The sequence below is a fragment of the Phodopus roborovskii genome, unplaced genomic scaffold, assembly GCF_943737965.1.
Source record: "Phodopus roborovskii unplaced genomic scaffold, PHOROB, whole genome shotgun sequence".
NCBI classification, from domain to species: domain Eukaryota; kingdom Metazoa; phylum Chordata; class Mammalia; order Rodentia; family Cricetidae; genus Phodopus; species Phodopus roborovskii.
The window spans coordinates 9,340,275-9,359,466 of record NW_026126434.1 but is presented as its reverse complement, the minus strand read 5'-3'; the positions used below and the strand labels follow the sequence as shown (position 1 = coordinate 9,359,466).

Genomic DNA, 19,192 nt, shown 5'->3' with positions numbered 1-19,192 from the left:
GCATATGTGTGTATCTGTTTAGTTATGTTCACATGAGTGTAGGTTCACGTGGAGGCCAGAGGTATTAGATCTCCTGGCTGCAGTTATGGTTAGTTGTAAGCTAACCAATGTCCTTCTTTATGCCATGAATATGTTTCTCTTATTGGTTGATGAATAAACTGTTTGGCCTATGGCTCAGGCTTCTTAATGGATAGCTCACTCTTAATCATTAAGCCATTTCTATTAATCTCTGTATCCCCATGTGGTCTTGGCTTACCGGTGATGCCCAGACCTCTTGCTTCCTTGGCAGCTACATGGCATCTCCTTGACTCCACCTACTATCTTTCTCTATCCCTGCTTGGATTTCTTGCCTGGCTAAATCCTGCCTGTCCATTGGCCAAAACAGCTTCATTCATCAACTGATAAGAGAAATAATATATTCACAGCATATAGAAGGACATCCCCCATCAAACCGATGTGGGTGCTAAGAATGCAACTCAGGTCCTCTGATGAGCTGTATACCCTTCACCTCTGAGCCATCTCTCCACCCGTCTTTTTTAAAAAATCATTGTGCATGCATGTGTGTATGCCTGTGTGTGTGTGACACACACACACGCACAAGTGTCTCAGGGATGAAACCTGGGTGACCAACATGACAACAAGCACTCTCATCTGCTAAACCATCTTGCTGGCCCATCATGTTTCTCCACACTTGAAAATGAACTATAAATATGAATATGTTTAACACTGAAATTATTTTCAACTAACAATAAAACCCACTGATTTTAGCATACAAATCCACAAGCTTGATGAACACATGCAGTCATGCGAGTCATGCGGCTTTAATCATATTCAAGATATGCAAATCATGCATTACCCCAGGAAGCCCCCACTCATTTCTTTATTATTCCTGATTCTGCCAATTTGCTTTCTCTAGAGACAGAAAATACAGTTTGGCCTTTGAAAATGTCATATAAGTAATCACACAGTACATAGCTTTTATGACTGGTGGACTAGAGTGGGCTAGACTATCCATGGGTGCTAGGAGAGGGATATACAGTTTGTGTTTAGCATCTCTTCAGGGATCGGAACTCGATGATGAGTAAAGTCTCCACCAGGCACACAGCCAGAAGTCTCTCCATGACATCATTTTAGGGTTCAGGAAACTGAAAAACACAGGCTTCCCCTTCCTGGGTCTGAGTCATTACAGCCACTATAAAAAGAGGGAAAGCAGACCAAGTAGAAGCCTCTGGGAACTTTGGGTGACCCTAAGAACTGAGTAATCCTACTCAGACCTCTAGGGATCTCCACAGCTTGGAAAGCTGGTCACATCCTGCCTGGGGTCTCCAAAACCAATGTTAAGAGAAGAAAGGCTGATCACCAGAGAAGAGTGTGTGACATTCTGACAACTGTGGGAATGTAGAGGTGCACGGTGTAGGTCTATTTAAAGATCTCCTAACAAACCCCTGCTCAGTGGCCAGCTAGTCCCTATTCATTCACTCTCAGCCACTGGGAGCTCATTACCTCCAGAACCAGACCATCTTCTTGTGGAGAAGAGGTGAAAGGAGTGGATTTCCAGGTCTTTCTGTAGAAGAAAGTTGCCCACCTCCTACTTCTGGGCATGACAGCTTTCTCCAAGGGTGTGGCCAGAGGGCTGTGAGAACACTGGCCTTGACACTGACAAGCTATGTAATTGCAGACCAATCCCTTAACTGCTCTGAGCATGGCTCCTCATCCGTAAAATGAGGATAATAACAAAGCATGCTTGGTTGGATGATTATGGGGATTAATTAAGATAACATACAAATCATATGTAACATCATGCCTGACACAAAGAAGATGATTAACCCATTAGACTTGTTATTCCTAGGCCAGTCCCTGTCAGAGTTTCAGACATGGCCCTGGTTTCTGCTTCAGTCTTCAGCTGGGAACTAGAAGTGAAGGGTGAGGGCCTTCCTGCTGCCCACTGGTCATACTTACCAGTGATGAGGTTGTCTACAAGGGTAGTGGGCATGCAGAAAATGCCCACCAGCAGATCGCTGACAGCCAGGTTGAGGATGAACATGTTGGTAACAGTGCGCATGTGTCGGTTCTTGAGCACAATGAAACAGACCAGGGAATTGCCCACCATGCAGAGGAGGAAGATGAGCACATAGGCCACTATGAACATGGCTGCCACTGGAGAGGAGTGCTGATAGTAGGAGGAGAAGGTGAGGTTGGCAGCCAGAGTAGCCTCAGCATCACTCCCATTCTGACTCAAGGGCCAGCTGACATTGGGAGGCTGGACACGCTCGCCTAGGACCAAAGAAACACAAGTGTCATGACCTAAGCAAAGAAGGGACAGCTGATGTCAAAACTGAAAAGCTGACACTTGGATGGGGATGTAACTTAGAGTGCTGGCCTAACATTCATGAAGCTATGGGTTGATCCACAGTACCACACAAAGTGGGGGTAGTAGCACATGCCTTTTATCCAAGCACTTGGAAGGTAGAGGCCAGAGGATCAGAAGTTCAAGGTCACCCTTATCTACTTAGAGTCTGAGATCATCCTCAGCCAAATGAGACCTTCAAAGAAAAGAAAGGAAAAGTTCATGTTTCTTTGTGTTCCATGTGCCACACCCTAAGCCCATTCATTACTGTCCTCACTGTTCCAAGGACAACTGGACACATAGCTCAAGGTTCTTTTTTTTTTAATGTTTAGATTTATTTTATGAGTGTTTTGCCTGCACACATGTACATCCACCATGTGTATACCTGGTGCCCATGGAAGTCAGAAGGCATCAGATCTCCTAAACTGGAGTTAAGGATGGTTGTGAGTCATAGTGTGGGTACTAGGCACCATACTAGGGTCTCTGCAAGAGCAGCAAGGGCTCTTCATCATTGAGTCATCCTCCAGTCTCTGATTAAGGACTTTCAATGTATCCCCAACTTGCACTCACACTGCCCAAGACTCATTCTTCAACCATGTTGGTTATTCTCCATCAATCTCCTTCTATCTGCCTTCCCTTTTGGGCCTCTGTGTGTGTGGGGGGGGGATGAGGTAACAAGGTCTTACGTATCAGGCTAGCCTTGAACTCCCCATGTAGCCAAGGATAACCTTAAACATCTCATACTCCTGCCTCTACCTCCTGAGTGATGAGACTATGTGTGTCTCAATGCCCAGTTTATATGATAGAACTAAGAGCTTAGAGCATGTTAGGCAAATACACTCTCCCCAGATCCAAGAATCTAACTTCTAATGGATCCCATCCCATCACTCGGGTTAGGCTCAGCCAATGGGAGGCCCTGAAGGAGGTGGGAAGGCAAGAGAGGAGTCAGGATTTGTTTCCTGGCTTCCTTCCTGCTTGGCCCAAGGCTATCAGTAGACACCCCTCTTGTTCTGTAGGACCAATCTTTATTGTGCTTTCAATGTATCCTTGTGTCTACATATTTCAATTCCCCCAAAACATGTGTCAGTGGTATTTGGAAGTGAGGCTTTTGGGAGATGATTGGAATTATAAGGTTAGAAGGCAGGGCCCTTGTGATATCATTGATGATTCATAAGATGAAAAGAGTCCTGAGATATTGTGCTTGCTCTGTATTTATTTATTATTTTGTTTACAGTGTTCTGTCTGCAGGCCAGAATAGGGTGCCAGATCTTTACAGATGGTTTTGAGTCACCATGTTGTGGTTGCTGTGAATTGAATTCAGGACGCCTGGAAAAGCAGCCAGTGCTTAACTGCTGAGCCATCTCTTCAGCCCTTGTTCTATATTTCCCCGTGCATGTGCAGTGTGTGTGTGTGTGTGTGTGTGTGTGTGTGTGCACACACATCTCCTGGGCCCAGAGTTATATGTGAGCTGTTAGACACAGGTGTAGGGAACTGAACTCCTGTCTTCTGCAAAAGCAGCAAGTGCTCTTAACGGCTGGGGCCTCTCTCCAGTCCCATGTTTGCTATAGTTGGCCATGCAATGCCATTGCTATGTTAGGTGTCGGGTAAAGGCCCTGACCAGATGAGCCATGTTTTTGAACTTTTGAGCTTCCAAAATCATGAACTAAACTAACTTTTGTTTTGGGGGGGGTGAGTTGAGACAGGGTTTCTTTGTGTCGCTTTGGAGCTTATTCTAAAACTCCTTCTGTAGACCAGACTGGCCTCGAACTCACAGAGATCTGCCTGCCTCTGCCTTCCAAATGCTGGGATTAAAGGCATGTGTCACCACTCCTCAGCTGCTAAACTAACTTCTATTCTTTATAAATGACTCAATCTTGGATATTTTTTGTATAGCAATAGAAAAGTGGACTAAGACGCTTCTCTTCCATGCAATGGTAACAACCTGTTCTTTCTCTTTGCACCAACAGCGCTGTTGGCAGCAATAGCATTCTGGTTTTGCCAGCCCAGTAGTAAGTAGGCATGGACGTGCCCGCTCCACACATTTCTCATCAGGAACAGGCTGACTATATATTTCTTTAGTCCTGCTTTGGAGGGAGTAGCCCAGTGTCCAACCATAGCTCTTCTGGGAAGTCATTAGCTGTGGTGAGTCACGGTGTTGTCTCAAACATTCTCCTTGTATCTTCCTCTGGGACTGAGTGGGGCCCATTCTGGAGGATGAAGCATCTCTAAGGAATCTTTCTGTGGAGCCCAGAGCTCAGCCACTGGCTAGGAGGCACACTGGAGGGCTGGAGGCACCTGGGGGCTAGAAACACCTGGGAGCAGTGGGCTATTTAGCTGGCATCATCTGGGCTGCGGGGACCAATGAGGACTGTAGCAGGGTGTGGCAGGGGTGAGGGTCTGCTGATGGAGAAAGAACCAAGAGGGGTTGGCACTGCCCCACACTTAGACCTTTCAAGGGCTCTTATAGCACTCAAACACCTTTAATATAATATGAAAAATTCAGAAATATACATAAGAGACTCTTATGGGGTATACATATGAGAGTCTAAAGTTTAATGAACCATTAGAGATGGAATGGTGGAAACAACTACATGAATACCATCTACCTTCAGCAACCACTGACTCTCTTCAGTTATTCTTCAGCATTTCTTTCCACTGAAAAATAGACATCTAATGTTTTTAAATGGAGATCCAGGAGCTGGACAGGAGCTCAGTTGGTAGAATGCCTGACAGACATCCACAAAGTCCCGGGTCCCATCCCCAACACCAAGCCAGGCGTGATACATCCATAAATCTAGAATGCTAGACACAGGAGTTTAAGACCAACCTGGACTACATGAGACCTTTTCACAAAACAAACAAAACAAACCAGGCCATTGGGATGGCTCAATAGGTAAGGTGCCTGCTGTCGAGCCTGACGACCTGAGTTTGATCCCTGCAACCTACATGTTGGAAGGACAGACCCAGCTCCCACAAATTGTCCTCTGACCTCCATTAACATGCTGAAATGTGTATGTCCCCACACACATACACATCACACATACACATAGGAATGAAAGTCTAAATTCAAAAAAAAAAAATCTACCCTTCTGTCACACTTAGTTGATGTCACCTTGAAATCTGTGGGGTCACATGTTTCAGTGTTGTCTCTACACAACCCATCAACCCCTGCAACTCTTTTGTCCTGACGGTTATGTGGCTCATCTGTGGGTTTGTCTGCAGGCTGAATGGTGCAGACTGCTCTCTCGATGTATCACTTCTTACGCTCCACTCTCTGGGCTCTGGAATTCTTGTAATCTGCAGTTAAAGCTAACAGTGTGATCCATGGGTGCATCTGGGTAGCCTGGGGACCTCACTTGATCTCTTCTTTTAAAAGGGTCTCATATCATCCACAGTGACCATAAACTTACCATGTTGCTGAGACTGGCCTGGAACTTTGAAAACAAATTATTTGTTATTTTTATTTTCTACATATGAGTGTTTTGACTTCGTTTATGTCTGTGTTGCACATGCATAAAGTTCCCCCGATGCCAGAAGAGGGTGTCAAATCACCAGGAACTGGAGTTACAGATGGTTGTGAACTGCCACATGGGCACTGGGAATCTAAATGTACTCTCTCTGTCTCTTTGTCTCTGTTTGTCTCTCTGTCTTTCTGTCTCTCTCTCTCAACAGGGTTTCTCTGTGCATCCCTCACTGCCCTGGAACTCAATTTGTACACCAGAGTGGTCTCAAACTCACAGAAACCTGTCTACCTCTGCCTCCTGAGTGCTGGGATTAAAGTTGTGCACCAGTACTGCCAAGCTAGTAAATGCTCTTAACCACTGAGCCATCTATCTCTCTAGCTCTTAACCTTGAACTCTTGATCTTCTTGACCCCACATTCTGTACCTGTATCTATGCCTGAGTTCAGACTTCAACACACAGCAGGCTCTGATCCTTGCTGATGTCTTCATGGTCTTAAACAGCCCCTTTGCCCAGTAAGTCCTCTTGTGTTTTCCAATCCCGGGGCTTTTGTTCTCCTTCTTTCCCTCTCAATTCTCAATTCTGATGTCTTCCTGGAGAAACGGAACTTGATGACTCCATTTAAAGGAGGTTCCCCAACTGGGGTCTCGTTTATGTCCTTGAATCTGCCAAGGATTTTGATTAGGTTCACTGTCTTTTCTCCTAGATTGAACAGTGCTTCCTGTCTTATTCGGAAGTATCTCTGGTATCTTGTCAGTGCCTGGTCATAGTAAATGATTCAATAAACCAGTATTAATAGAGTGAACAAATAGGTAGGGGAATCCTAGCCGGCTTCCCATACTCCCTTTGCTCGGCCCTCAAATGAGCTCATCATCCAGTCTTTCCCTGTAAATTGTTTGGAGTGACCTTGCCCATCTCTAATGTCTAAACACCTGGGTATCCATCCCAAGACTTAACCTAGCTCACAGCACTGCGTCATCCCAGAAGAAGCCCTTCCTACTCCTATCATTTTCCCCTGACCCAGAGCCCTCCTATCTTCACCAGTCTGAGCCCCACACCAGTAGCCGGAAGCTCATTAACACTCTTCACTTAGCCTTTCTGGGACCTGCCAGCTGCCCTTATGATTACATCCTGTGAACTTTCCATCTACTGAACCCAATTACAGTCCCCAACTGGATGGGTTTCCCAGAAGCTTCAGGATATAATGATGGCTGCCTCTAGGGTACCCTGATGAGCTTGGGGGGGGTCACACCTGCATCAGGAAAAGCTGGGCTAGAGAGCTGGAGCACAATGTCTCTCAAAGTCACACAGAACTTCTCAGATGGTCTCAGGCCTTATCCCTGACCCAGAGAGCCAGAAACCTGGGACGGGGGCAAAGGGGGTGGGGATCATCAATCTATTTTGTTCATTTGTTTTTCATCCTGAGAAAAGATTCATTATTTATTTTGTGTGTAAGACTGTTTTGCCTGCGTGCATTTATGTATAACATGTATATGCCTTGTTCCTGTGGAGGCCAGAGAGGGTGCCAGACCCTGGGGTTAGAGATGGTTGTGACCCACCATGTGGGTGCTGGGAATTGAAGTGGGATCCTCTGCAAGAGCAGCCAGTGCTCTTAACCACTGAGCTCCAGTCTTCCCCTCTGTTACTTGTTATTTTTATTTTTGGGGTGTATGTGCTCATGTGTGCACATGCTCACATATGTATGTATATGGGTTTGGAGGCCAGAGGTCAATGCCAGGTGTCTTCATCAACTGCTGTCTACTGTCACTGAACCTGGAACTTGTCAATTTGGCTAGACTGGCTGCCAGCAAGCCCCAGGGGTCTTCCTGTCTTTGGCTCCCCAGCACTGAAATGATTACAGAAGCATGTGACAGCCCAGGCTTTGACATGGATTCCAGTGGGTCTGACATGTACCCCTCATGCTGGCAACAAACGCGCTTTACCTGTTGAACCATCTCCTCAGCCCTTATTTTTGTTTGCTATTTTGCAGTGTTGAGACTTGAACCTAGGGCCTCATGCTTGCTAGGCAAGTGCTCTATCACTGAGGACCAGCTCCCAGCCATCTGTTTTAAACTTTAAAGTATTAGATAGGGGTATGGTTCGGCAGTAGAGTACCTGTTTATCATGCATAGGGCCCTGGAAATCCCCAGCACTGTCAAAACAAAACAAGCAAACCAAAAATGAAAACATTTCCTGGCTATGGCCTACAGTAGATCATGCTACTTCTAGGAACCAGATCCCTCTTACTACAATAGACAGCGGTCAAGTTCATATTGATGCAGGGTACTCTGATGGCAGTCTAGTAGCAGTGAAAGACCTGTGAACAAGAAGCAAAGTCCAATGCAGACCTAGTCTAGGTGTCTCCCTGAGTTTACAGCCTTCTCACCAACGACGACATCATTGGCGCCACCTTCTGGTTTGTCCTGGTTACACAAGAGAGTTCAGCCACAGACCCATTCAATATCATCTCTGAGAACGCCTGAAGGACACCACACTAGGGGCTGCCAAGGGCACAGAGCACAACACAGGACAGGTGGCTAATAATCACATGAAACAAGAAGTTCAAACTCATTGGCAATGTGAGAGGTGCCCTTTAAAAAAGAATTCAGTGTAACCTTTTCATCAGTCAGATTGGCAGAAACAGCGGATCCCTGAAAAGGTGAAGTGCGGCTACGCACATCATGGGCCGCGCATCAGTTAGGGAGCCCTCAGATGAATGCAGATCTGGGCAAAGTACTTCAATGAGTGACTGGTTCCCAGTCCCGCCATTCCACTTGGGGAGTGGGGGAGCCATCATGATGTTCAGAAGGAAGTCTGGTGGCATGGGGAAAATATGGACCTCTGGTTGTAGTGTTTGTTTTTTTTGGGGGGGGTTCCTTCATTCTACCTTTTGGTTTTGACTTTTCTGATCACAGGGAAATGGAAACATGGAATAAAATACTGATGATATCAGTGGCTTTCCAATTCATATTACAATCACCCTGATTTTAAGGAGGCATTTCCTCTATGTCCCTCCTCCCCCGTGGGTCAGGATCTGGGGATGGCATTTGGAGATACTTCTTTAAAAGCTCCTCTGATGCATCCCTCATGATTTGAGAGTCAGTGACTTGTGCTATCTCTGCTCTCCAGCATCAAGCTTCAGTAAGGTTTAACACTTGGGGGTCACTGGAGTCTTTGATGTGCTTTGATGCATTTTTGCACACACTTTCTGGGGATTTCTCTTGATCTGGCATGAAATGATTCCTATTCAAAAGGCAGTTATGGTCTGTGAATGTGTTGGATGCTCTCTAAACAGAGCACAACTTTCAGGGGGCCAGTGAGCACGGGCAGGTGCCAACAACTCTATATCCATTTTCCCCGATTCCTGGAGCATGGTGAGTTTTCCCTTGAGGAGCCAGCCCTTCTCCCTGATGCAGCATTTGAGGGACTGTCAATCATAAGTCTGCACTCATTCCTAGCCAAATGACAGCCAGTGAGAGTTAGTTTGCTTTGGATCTGATTGTGGTAACCCAGCTTTCATGTCCACTAGATGACCATCCAACCCAGTTCCTATAAGTTTCTAGTTGGTCAAGTTCATCGGCACCAGGGTCTGGTTAATAAAGGGGACTTAGTTGATCATCCTGGGCCTCTGAGGGGTCTGCAGAGTTCAGTTCAGCACCCCTGGATAGTGTCAGGTGGGAAGAACACAGTAGGCCTTTGTGGGTTCTGTCCCCACATCCCACTGCCTCTCAACAGGCCAGGTGCTCTCCCATGGGGACAATGATGTTCCAAAGAGATAAAGACACTGAGTAGGTGTAGTGGGTATTCACCCTGCCCATGACCTTGGGCTACTTGGCCAGATAGAGGTGGAGCTTCTTGTTCACTGATATAACTCCTTAAAAAGTGAGGAGAGCAGCCCCTCCCTCTCGTGTAGCGGTCAGAGAGCTGACCACAGCTTCCAGTCCCTGGGCAGAAGACCAAGGTGGCTCTCTACCTTATTGTCATTCATGAGTGTTCCCCAGATAAATATTTGATGTCCCCTTATTTTGGGCTCTTGTGGATTCTCTTACCATTTGTTTACAATTAGGGATTACAGAACTTGGCCTGAGAGACCTGGTAGCTAACAATTGTCATTCACCCATTTAAGAGGCCCCGGGGGACAGCAACCTGGTTTGAAGAGGAGGCTTACAGCTAATTAAAAAATACTTCTTAGCTGGGCTTTAAGTATGCTTAGCAGGGACTCTAACTCAAGGCAGGCTGGCTTCTTTTCGTTTGTTTGAGATAGGGTCTCACTATGCTCAATGTGACTCACAGTTGCTTCTGCTGCCTGCACATCTCAGCTCCTTCTCCAGAACCTTGTCTGCCTGCATGCTGCCATAATGACAATGGGCTAAACCTCTGAACTGTTAGCCAGCCCCAATAAAAACTTTCCTTTAGAAGAGTTGCCTTGGTTGTGGTGTCTCTTCACAGCAATAAAAACCCTAACTAAGACAGAATTTGGTACCAGGGACTAGTGTATTGCTGTGAAAGGCCTCACAATGCTTTCGTGTGAAGTAATATGAACTTTGAGTCTATGATTGGGAAGGCAGTGGAATGCTTCAAGCACTGCTTAATGGGCCACACTAGTAGGAGCATGGAAGGCAGAGGTGCTGAGGGAGAAAATCTATGAGGGCCTGGTTCAAGAGGGTTCAGAGGAGAAGAATGTTGGTATGTTGCCTAGAGCTCATTCCTCTGATATTTTAGTGAACCCTTGTCCAAAAAGTTTGCTTGAGGTTAAAGTGAAGAGTTTCGGATTAATTACATTGGCAAAGGAAATCTCAGAGCAGCCTAATATAGACTCTGTCATGTTGTACCATGATTTATTTGTTTTTGTTTATTGAGACAGGGTTCCTCTGTACAGTCCTGGCTGTCCTGGAACTCACTCTGTAGACCAGGCTGGCCTTGAACTCACAGAGATCCACCTGCCTCTGCCTTCCGAGTGCTGGGATTAAAGGCGTGCCCTACCAACACCCGGGTATTTTCATTTTAGAGGGGATTACAGTTAAGAGATTGCATGAATCTCAGAAAAGATTTTAAACTTTGGATTTTTAAACATTTTGCTGAGACCGTGATAGACTATGGGGACTTTTGAAGTTGGACTGAATGCATTTTGCACTATGTTGTGGCTATAAGCCAATGGGGGCAGGGAATGGAGTGTGGTGGTTTGAATAGGTATGCTCCCTGGACTCATGCATTTGAATATGTGGACCACAGGGAGTGGCTTAGTAAGAGGTGTGGCCTTGTTGGAGCAGGTATGACCTTGTTGAAGTGTGTCACTGTGGGGGCATGCTTTAAGGTCTCATATATGCTGAAGCCATGTCCAGTGTGACAGTCCACTTCCTGTTACCTACAGATCAAGATACAGAAGGCTCAGTTCCTTCTCCAGCACCATGTCTGCCTGCATGCTGCCATGCTTCCCACCATGATGATAATGGACTGAACCTCTGAAACTATAAGCCAGCCCCAATGAAATGCTTTCCTTCATAAGAGTTGCTGTGGCCATGGTGTCTCTTCACAGCAATAGAAACCCTAACCAACAGAGCAGATAAGAGCAAGAAAGACTTCCAGAACCCTTGGAGTTGACAAACCTGAGTCGTTGTCTGGAGTACCAACGTGTGTGTATTTTGCCTGCTGTGTGTCTGTGCACCACTTTAGTGTCTGGTGCCTGCAGACACCAGAAGAGGGTGCCCTCTCCCCACTGTTGTTACAGATGGCCATAAGCAGGAGCAGCCAATGCTTTTAACCACGAAGCCACCTCTTTAGCCCCAAACAAGCCTGTTGGACTAGGCTGTAGTTAGATCAGCAGCCTGGAGAGATCATGTCCTACCCCCTCCAGCTGACTAAACCCTACTGAGCATTAAGGCACATCCATCCTGGTGGAGGGAAAACACAACCAGCCAAGAAAGGGTTGATTAGCCATGCCTGCCCCAAGCCCAGTCCCTAGCTATTGCAGTTATAACAAGACCTTGTAAACAAATAATCCTTAAGTGCCTTCAAGTCCTGATGTGCCCAAATCATGCATTTCCCAATAGCAAAGCCATGTATCATTCTAGGACACCTGCCCCCTCCAGTGAAGATATAATAGAGCTTCCCTTAGTTCCCTAGACACACACCTTCCCAGAGCCCAGTCCCCATCGAGTAGCTGAAGTGAATAAAGAACCCACTCCATCTGAAATGGGCTTTGCAGAGCCCATCTACCAGCTCTTTCTCACTTGCTGCTTCTCTGGCTAACAACACTGGGACTTCTCTCTCTCTCTCTGTCTCTCTCCCTCCCTCTCCTCTCCCTTCCTTTCTCTCTCTCTCTCTCTCTCTCTCTCTCTCTCTCTCTCTCTCTCTCTCTCTCTCTCTCTCTCTCTTGCTTGTTTGAGACAAAGTTTCTTTGTGTAACAGCCCTGGCTGTTCTGGAACTTTCTCTGTAGACCAGGCTGGCCTCAAACTCACCGAGATCCTCTGCCTCCTGGGTGCTAGGACTAAAGGTGTGCACTGCCACTGCTTGGCTACACTGGGTCTTTCCGTTTCTCATTTTTTTTTTTTTTTCAGCAACTCTCTGGTGTGTGTGTTTCACCCATCAACACCTGCATTCAGAAACTCTCTCCTTCAAGTCCTTTTTCCTCCTGGAAACAGAACTGCTCTATTTCACATATTAAGCGTATTCCCTCAGCCCCTTTATAGAGATTCCAAATGATAGTGAGGTGGGGGTCTAAGCCATTAGGAGCATTTGCTGCTCTTGGAGAGGATCTGTTTGGCTCTCAACATCCACATATTGGTTCACAACCATCTGCAACTCCAGTTCTAGGGCACCTGTTGCCTTCTTCTGTCTTCCATGGGCACCAGGCACACACATGCAGGTACTCACATAAAATTAAAAAGAAAAAAAAATCTTTTTTTAAAAAAGGTAAGTGGAGGTGGAGTGCATACCTGTGATCTCACCACTGGGGAAGTGAAGGTGGCAGGCAGGGACTGCCATCCTCTGGCTTGCTCTAGGCCAGGCTGAAGATGCTCTGTAGTTCCCTGTCTAGGCTCTGGGTCAGCCTGCTCAATCCCTCAGTATCATACTGCTCATCCTGTCCCCCTTCCTCTACACTGGACACATCTCAGAGAAAGCTGCCATGACTCGTTTGGCTTCAAATGCTACCACTAATCTAGTGTATGGCCTAGAACACAGAATTGGTGAAGGAATGTTGGTGCCTAGTTCTAAGGGTAATGAATTTTCCTTCTAGTATGGCTTTAGCTGCTCTACATAGACTCTGTTGTCTGTTCTTTTCATGGTTACTGGCACTTTCAAGAAGGGAAAGGGTGGTCTTGTGCATCCTAGGCTGCCCCTGATCTTCCTGCTTCCACATTCCAAGGGCTGGGAATATAGATGTGCATCACCTTGCCTGAAAAGAACAATCCTTTTCATTTCACAGGAATAATCAAAGCTCAAAGACAAGGAGACCTGCTCTCAGAATACAGGGTGGAACAGTGATTCTGCCCCTCCTTGACCTCAGGATTCATGGTCCATCAATTAAGCTGGGGCATATGTTTCAAGTTTGAGCCTCCACTCTGTCTCCACCCTCTCCCTTATTTTCTCATCCTCTTTGAGTCCATTAGGCCACCTCTAAAGTCCTCAAGTGTCCAATTAAGGCTCTTATTAATTAGGAGAGGGCCTTGACTTCTAAAAGCCCAAACATGTCTGACATCGTGAATTTAAAGTATCACTCAAGGCAGATGAGGTGATGCATACCCGTGATCTCACCACTGGGGAGGTGAAGGCAGAAGGATCCAGAGTTTGAGGTCATCCTCAGCTACATAGTGAGTTTGAGGACAGCCTGGCATACATGAGACCTTGTTTCAAAACAAACAAAGGACAACCCTGCCTGAAGAAGTGCATACAATGGTCAGAGCCAGAGCCAGAGCTGCTCTGGGCTCAGCTAAGGCACAAAGGAAGAAAGCCTAGCTCTTTGGAATCCATTCTTTAAAAAAATATTTAACTTCATTTAATGTGCATTGGTATAAAGGTATCAGGGTCCCTGAACTAGAGTTACAGACGGTTAGTGCTGGAGTTTGAACCCTGGTCCTCTGGAAGAGCAGCCAGTTTTCTTAACCACTGAGCCATATTACTTGCCCTAGGATCCATTTTTGCAGAACACTTCCTTACCACATGTCAGCCCACAGAGCTGGGACAGTGTGCCTGTCCCAGTGGGTTTCTTCTGTCTTGCTTCTCAGCAGGATATTGTTTGGGAAAGACTTTGATGGAGCTGGAGAGATGGCTCAGCAGTGGGCAAGTATGTGAGAACCTGTATCGGGTTCCCAACACCCATATGGGGTTGGGGGTGGGGCTCACACCTAACTGGAGCTGCAGTTCTAGGGCTCCTGACACCACCCTCTTTTGGCGTGGGAGTGGGGGCATCTGCCCTCATCTGTACATACCTCCCACACATAATTAATAAAAAATAAATAAATAAAGATAGCAGGACGTGGTGGAACATGCCTTTAGTCCCAGCATTTGGGAGAGACAGTCAGGCCCTTCTACTTTAGTTCGAGGCCAGTCTGTTCTACAGAGTGTGTTGCAGGAAAGCCAAGGTCTACACAGAAAATTCCTGTCTCAAAATAAAATCAAATAATAAAGATAAAAAATAAATAAATATTTTTAAAGAAGACTTTGATAAACCTGTTCCCGGGATGAGGAAATGACTCAGGATGGTTCTCCAGGCTGTCTCTGAACCATTTGCATTTCAAAAGAAGTCAACCCTTAAATCTGAAAGTGCACCACTCTTGAAGCAATTTTGGTTGCTAATGAGAGCAGCAAAAGGCTTTGCCGAGACTGAGCTTGTGTCTTTCATGTTTTCCTCATATAAGCAAAACTGGTAAAAACTAACCAGGTTCAGCTGATCACTGTTTCCTTGTTCCCTCAATCAGCACTGGGCAGCTCTTACAGGGGACCCTCCAGGCTCTCAGAACTAAGGTCTTTGGAGTTGTTTTGGAGCCAACACACTTGGCTGAAATATATTCTTCTCTCTGTCTCTCTCGGACAGTCTCATGTGGCCCAAGTTGGCCTCTGTGTGTAGCCAAGAATGACCTCTACATACTGAGCTACATGCTCAGTGTCTCAATTCACTCAGACTAGCTGTGAAGGCTGCCAGAGGCTCCTAGGAGAAAACCACTGCATCGGGGTGGGATGCAGTCTCTCCTTCCACTCATTCTTCATCTTGCACCCTCCAGGGGCACCAGAAAGGAAGCTGGGGCTGTGCAGATTGTGCTGTCTGTCTTCAGGGGTTAAGAGGAAGTTTCTGAGGCCTCAGAGTCCACTCTGGGGTGTGCAAATTGAATCAGCAGCAAAAGGCACTTGGACACAAGTGTGGCAACCTGAGTTGATCTCCAGAACCCAGGTCAAAGTGAACAGGGAAAGCTGAGTGTGGCAGTACATACCTTTAACCCTAGCACTTAGGGTGGGGGTGGCGGGCCCAGAGGAAGGCAGATCTCTGTGAGTTCAAAGCCAGCCTGGTCTATACAGCAAGTTCTAGGACAGCCAGGGCTACAAAGAGAGAACCCATCTTTAAAAAAAAGGCACAATGTGAACTGATTCCACAAAGTTGTTCTCTGACCTCCATATACAGTTGTGACATGTGAACATGCACAATACATTTTTAAAAATTTCTATTCAGTCTAGCCAGGAATCAGACCCATGGAGGCCAGAGTTCATCTTTGGCTATCTTCCTCTATCTACCAATTTCCTTTCATTTTTGAGACAATCTCATGATGTAGCCTAGTCTTTGGAACTTGCTATGTAGATCAGGCTGGACTGGAGCTCATGGACCGCCTAGAGATCTGCTTGCTTCCATCTCCTGGGTGCTATGATTAAAGGCACCACCACACCTGGCTTCCACCTCTTTTTTTTTTTTTTCATACAGGCCTTGCACCAAACCTGGAGCTCACCATTTCAGATCTGCCTAGCAAGCCCACCTTTCTCCCTACTCCTGTAAGTGAGATTATAGACACATGTCTCTGCCCCTAGCTTTTTTTATGTGGGTGATGAGGGTCTGAACTGGGGTGCTTGGGCTTCTGCCATAAGCCCCAACCTGAAATCCTGACTCTGTTTGCCCTATGGCTTTTTGGGCTCCTAGCTACAGATGCGCCATGCATGCCTCTTCTTCCCCCCTCTCAGGCACCCAGAGACTGCTGCCAAGGCTTTAATGATACCCCTTGCTGTCAGCCCTCTAGCCCTCCTGTCACTGCTGAGTGTTCATGAAGTTCATGAAGTTCATGCAACACTGCTATAATCCATCTGTTTACCTCCAGAGACAGGAAATTTGGTGCGATTTGCTCTTACATTGGCTGCTAATGAACACTAGATTATTTTACTTTTCTTTTCCCTCCCCCCTGGAAATGTGTGTTTGTTTTGCTGAGCTGGAGCTCAAACCTCGAGCCTGAGGCATGTCAGGAAGTGCTTGACTGAGGCCCAGTCCCAGCTCCGAAAGTATTCCTGTAGTTCTTATCATTCCTTTTTTAGTTCTTAAAAGACATGCATGGTTCTCAGCACCACAGAAGACAGAGGGGAAGTCTCTGAATGGGAACATCCTGGGATACACCTGATGGGACAATGCATTTGATTGCTTTATACCATATCCCCTTAGCCCAGAGATGTCAGCTAGGGCAATGGGTTCCTCATATTCCCAATACCCCATCCTGCCTGCACCTAGGGTCTTTGCTTTTTGAAGCCATAATAGGAACAACTCAAGAGTTAATGAAGTGGAATAACCTTCAACCGTAGAGAGGAGCAAGCAGCAGCTAGAGCCCCTTAGCCCAGGGTGGCCTTGAACTTGCTATGTAGCCTCTGCCTTCCAAATGCTGGGATTACAGGTATTCACTAGCAAGTCCAGTTGATGAGTTGCTGGGGGATAGAATCCAGAACTTCTTCCATGCTAGCTAGGCAAGCACTCTACCAGCTGATCTATGCCTCCTGCCCCTTTTCTTTTTGCCATCTCCACATTCCTCACCTCTGCTTCACTGAGGCAACTCACAAATGAACTCCCTATCCTAAATCCTTGTCTTAGAGGATGCCCAGGAACCAGGGAATCCAGGGAAGGTACTAGTGACTCTCATTCATAGAGTGATAGATGATAGATATAGGTAGATGATGGATAGACAGATGATAGATAGAGATATCCAGTGATAAAACAATGTAATTTTGCATAAAGGGATTATTTTGCATGTTTTCTAAACTCTGCTTTTTAATACTTGTTCAATGTGTTCATAATATAAACTCACATAACAACCGATCCACAATAGATGATGAACACATTTCCATGTCAGTAAATAGAATCTTAAGCATGATCTGTCTCCCCACACTAGGGACTGAACTCACAGCCACTCATTTGCCACTTAGCCCCACCCACAACCCCCAAGTATCTTCTTTAATGCTATCACTGAAGGTGAGCCTTATCTTATTCTTGACTTAATTTATTTAGTTTATAGTGTCTAGGCAAACACAAGCAGACTTTATAGGTGTGCAGAATGGCTTCCTCTGCAAAACACTGAAGCTGTACTTTTGCTTTCTTGTCTCTCAAACGTTCACTGTGTGTTCAATAATTTTCTCTGGCATACTCAGAGGCCAGCATTTCACTTGAGCAGTTTAGTGGGTTTCAGAAATTATCTTTCCACTTTTTATGAAAATCAGGACAGGTGCCCATCTTCAGGGCTTTTTTTTTTTTTTCATTTGTTGTAATTTCCTCTACAGCAATGATTATATCTGCAGCTGCCTCTGGATACCTGGGGTGCCATGTGTCCAGGTTTTCAGGGGTGAGCTTGCTGCAGGCGGTTCAGTGCTTTCTGTCTACCACAGCCCTCTGGAGTTTTAGTCCTCTTCCACTCAATGCACTTGGAAGACCCAAAGCCCCCAGCCCCAAGCAGATCTTTCCTCTTTACATTGCTCTTTGCTCTCTCTGCTTCTATTCTCTGGGTTTCTGCTCTTTGTTAAACATTGTTCTTACAGATCCTATGGATCTTCCAGCTTCATCCTGGGTTTCACATTCCTCCCTGCATCTCTTTTGAGCTCCTGGGAAAGCTGCCAGTGCACCCCAAAAGATTGCCTATAAGCCCCCCATTTTATTCCCCATGGTGACCCTTGTAATTACTCATTGGAATCCCAGGGCTTTCAACAGCTTTCACTTACTAGTATGAATATGTTCAATACATCTTGTCTCAGTTTACCTTCACAACTTCTCCTGTGAAGCCCTATTGCATGTAAGTTCCTCTCTCCAACAGCTGGGTAATCACTGGTACAGAAAGGCTTGGGCACCATCTCAGAGACACCCAGCAAGTCAGTGGACCAGCCCTCAGTCCTCTGCATATAACTCCCTTTGTCCACATGGACTGAGGTGGAAGTCCAGACCCTCATCTGATATGACTAAAGCCAGCAGGCTAAGCCTGGGCTATTTTTCCTCCTAGCCTCTGAGTTTAGGTCCTTTCTTAGGGAAATCATGGTGGCTGCCTCCTCTAGGAGACCCCTTTCCCCCACCCCGGAAGTCTGCTAAGTTGGCAACAGTTCCCTAAAACCAGTACCTAAACTATCCTCACCTGGTCACAAAAGAGCCTCTGTTTAGGGATTAGAGATGGTGTACACACATATGCACATGTACCATGTACAGGGAGACACAGGTGCCCTCCAACCCCTTCATACACATGCATACTCTAGACATAGAGGCAGCCCCGCATCATTCTATCCTCATCTTTCTGCATCTCTCTGTCTCTCTCTTGGTGTCTCTGTTTCCTGTCTCTGTCTTTCTGTCTCTCTCACACACATGCACAAGTCTTTCCCTCTCCTAACCCCATGAACACAGAGGCACCCTCAGATCTGTCTCTGTCCCTCTCAGGGTCTTTGCATCTTTGTGCGCCTGTCTCTCTCTCTCTCTCTCTCTCTCTCTCTCTCTCTCTCTCTCTCTCTCTCTCTCTCTCTCTCTCCCCCTCTCCCTCTCTCTCTCTCACACACACAGTATTAGTGTCTGTCTCTGGCTGCCAAGGTGGTCAGAGTCTCTCCCCCCCCTGCCTGCCCCCAACCCCGGTCCCTGTAGCCTATCCCACCCTGACCCCCCCCCCATCCCAGTGCCACTTACCCTCCATACTGTCTGCTCTGGGACACTCTCCAATGGAGGCAGGCACCTTCGGGCGGGCGGGTTGGCTGGGGCAGAGAGGCACAAGGGGTCTGGGTGGCCTACCCTCGTCTCCGCTTCACCAGGTCGTTCGCGGGCGGGCAGGTGGCGCTCATTTCCTGGGGTCCAGGGGTGCAGCGCCCTCGCAGCAGTGCTGCGGTCCGCCGGACTCTGCCGCACGCCCCACGCCTCCCGGGTCTCAGGGAAGGAGGGGGCTGGCGCGGCACCGTCTCCAT

The 19,192-nt window shown here is 46.7% G+C and overlaps 1 protein-coding gene across 1 annotated transcript in view; it reads right to left on the bottom strand.

The window, feature by feature from the left end:
• Positions 1–19,192, bottom strand: part of Npffr1 (neuropeptide FF receptor 1) — a 29,812-nt gene extending 10,620 nt beyond the window's left edge. The window contains exons 1-3 of the mRNA XM_051186580.1: positions 19,023–19,192; positions 18,921–18,985; positions 1,960–2,304 (exon numbers count right to left, since the gene is read on the bottom strand). Coding sequence (XP_051042537.1) covers positions 1,960–2,304; positions 18,921–18,985; positions 19,023–19,192 — 580 coding nt within the window. The remainder of the gene's footprint in view (positions 1–1,959; positions 2,305–18,920; positions 18,986–19,022) is intronic.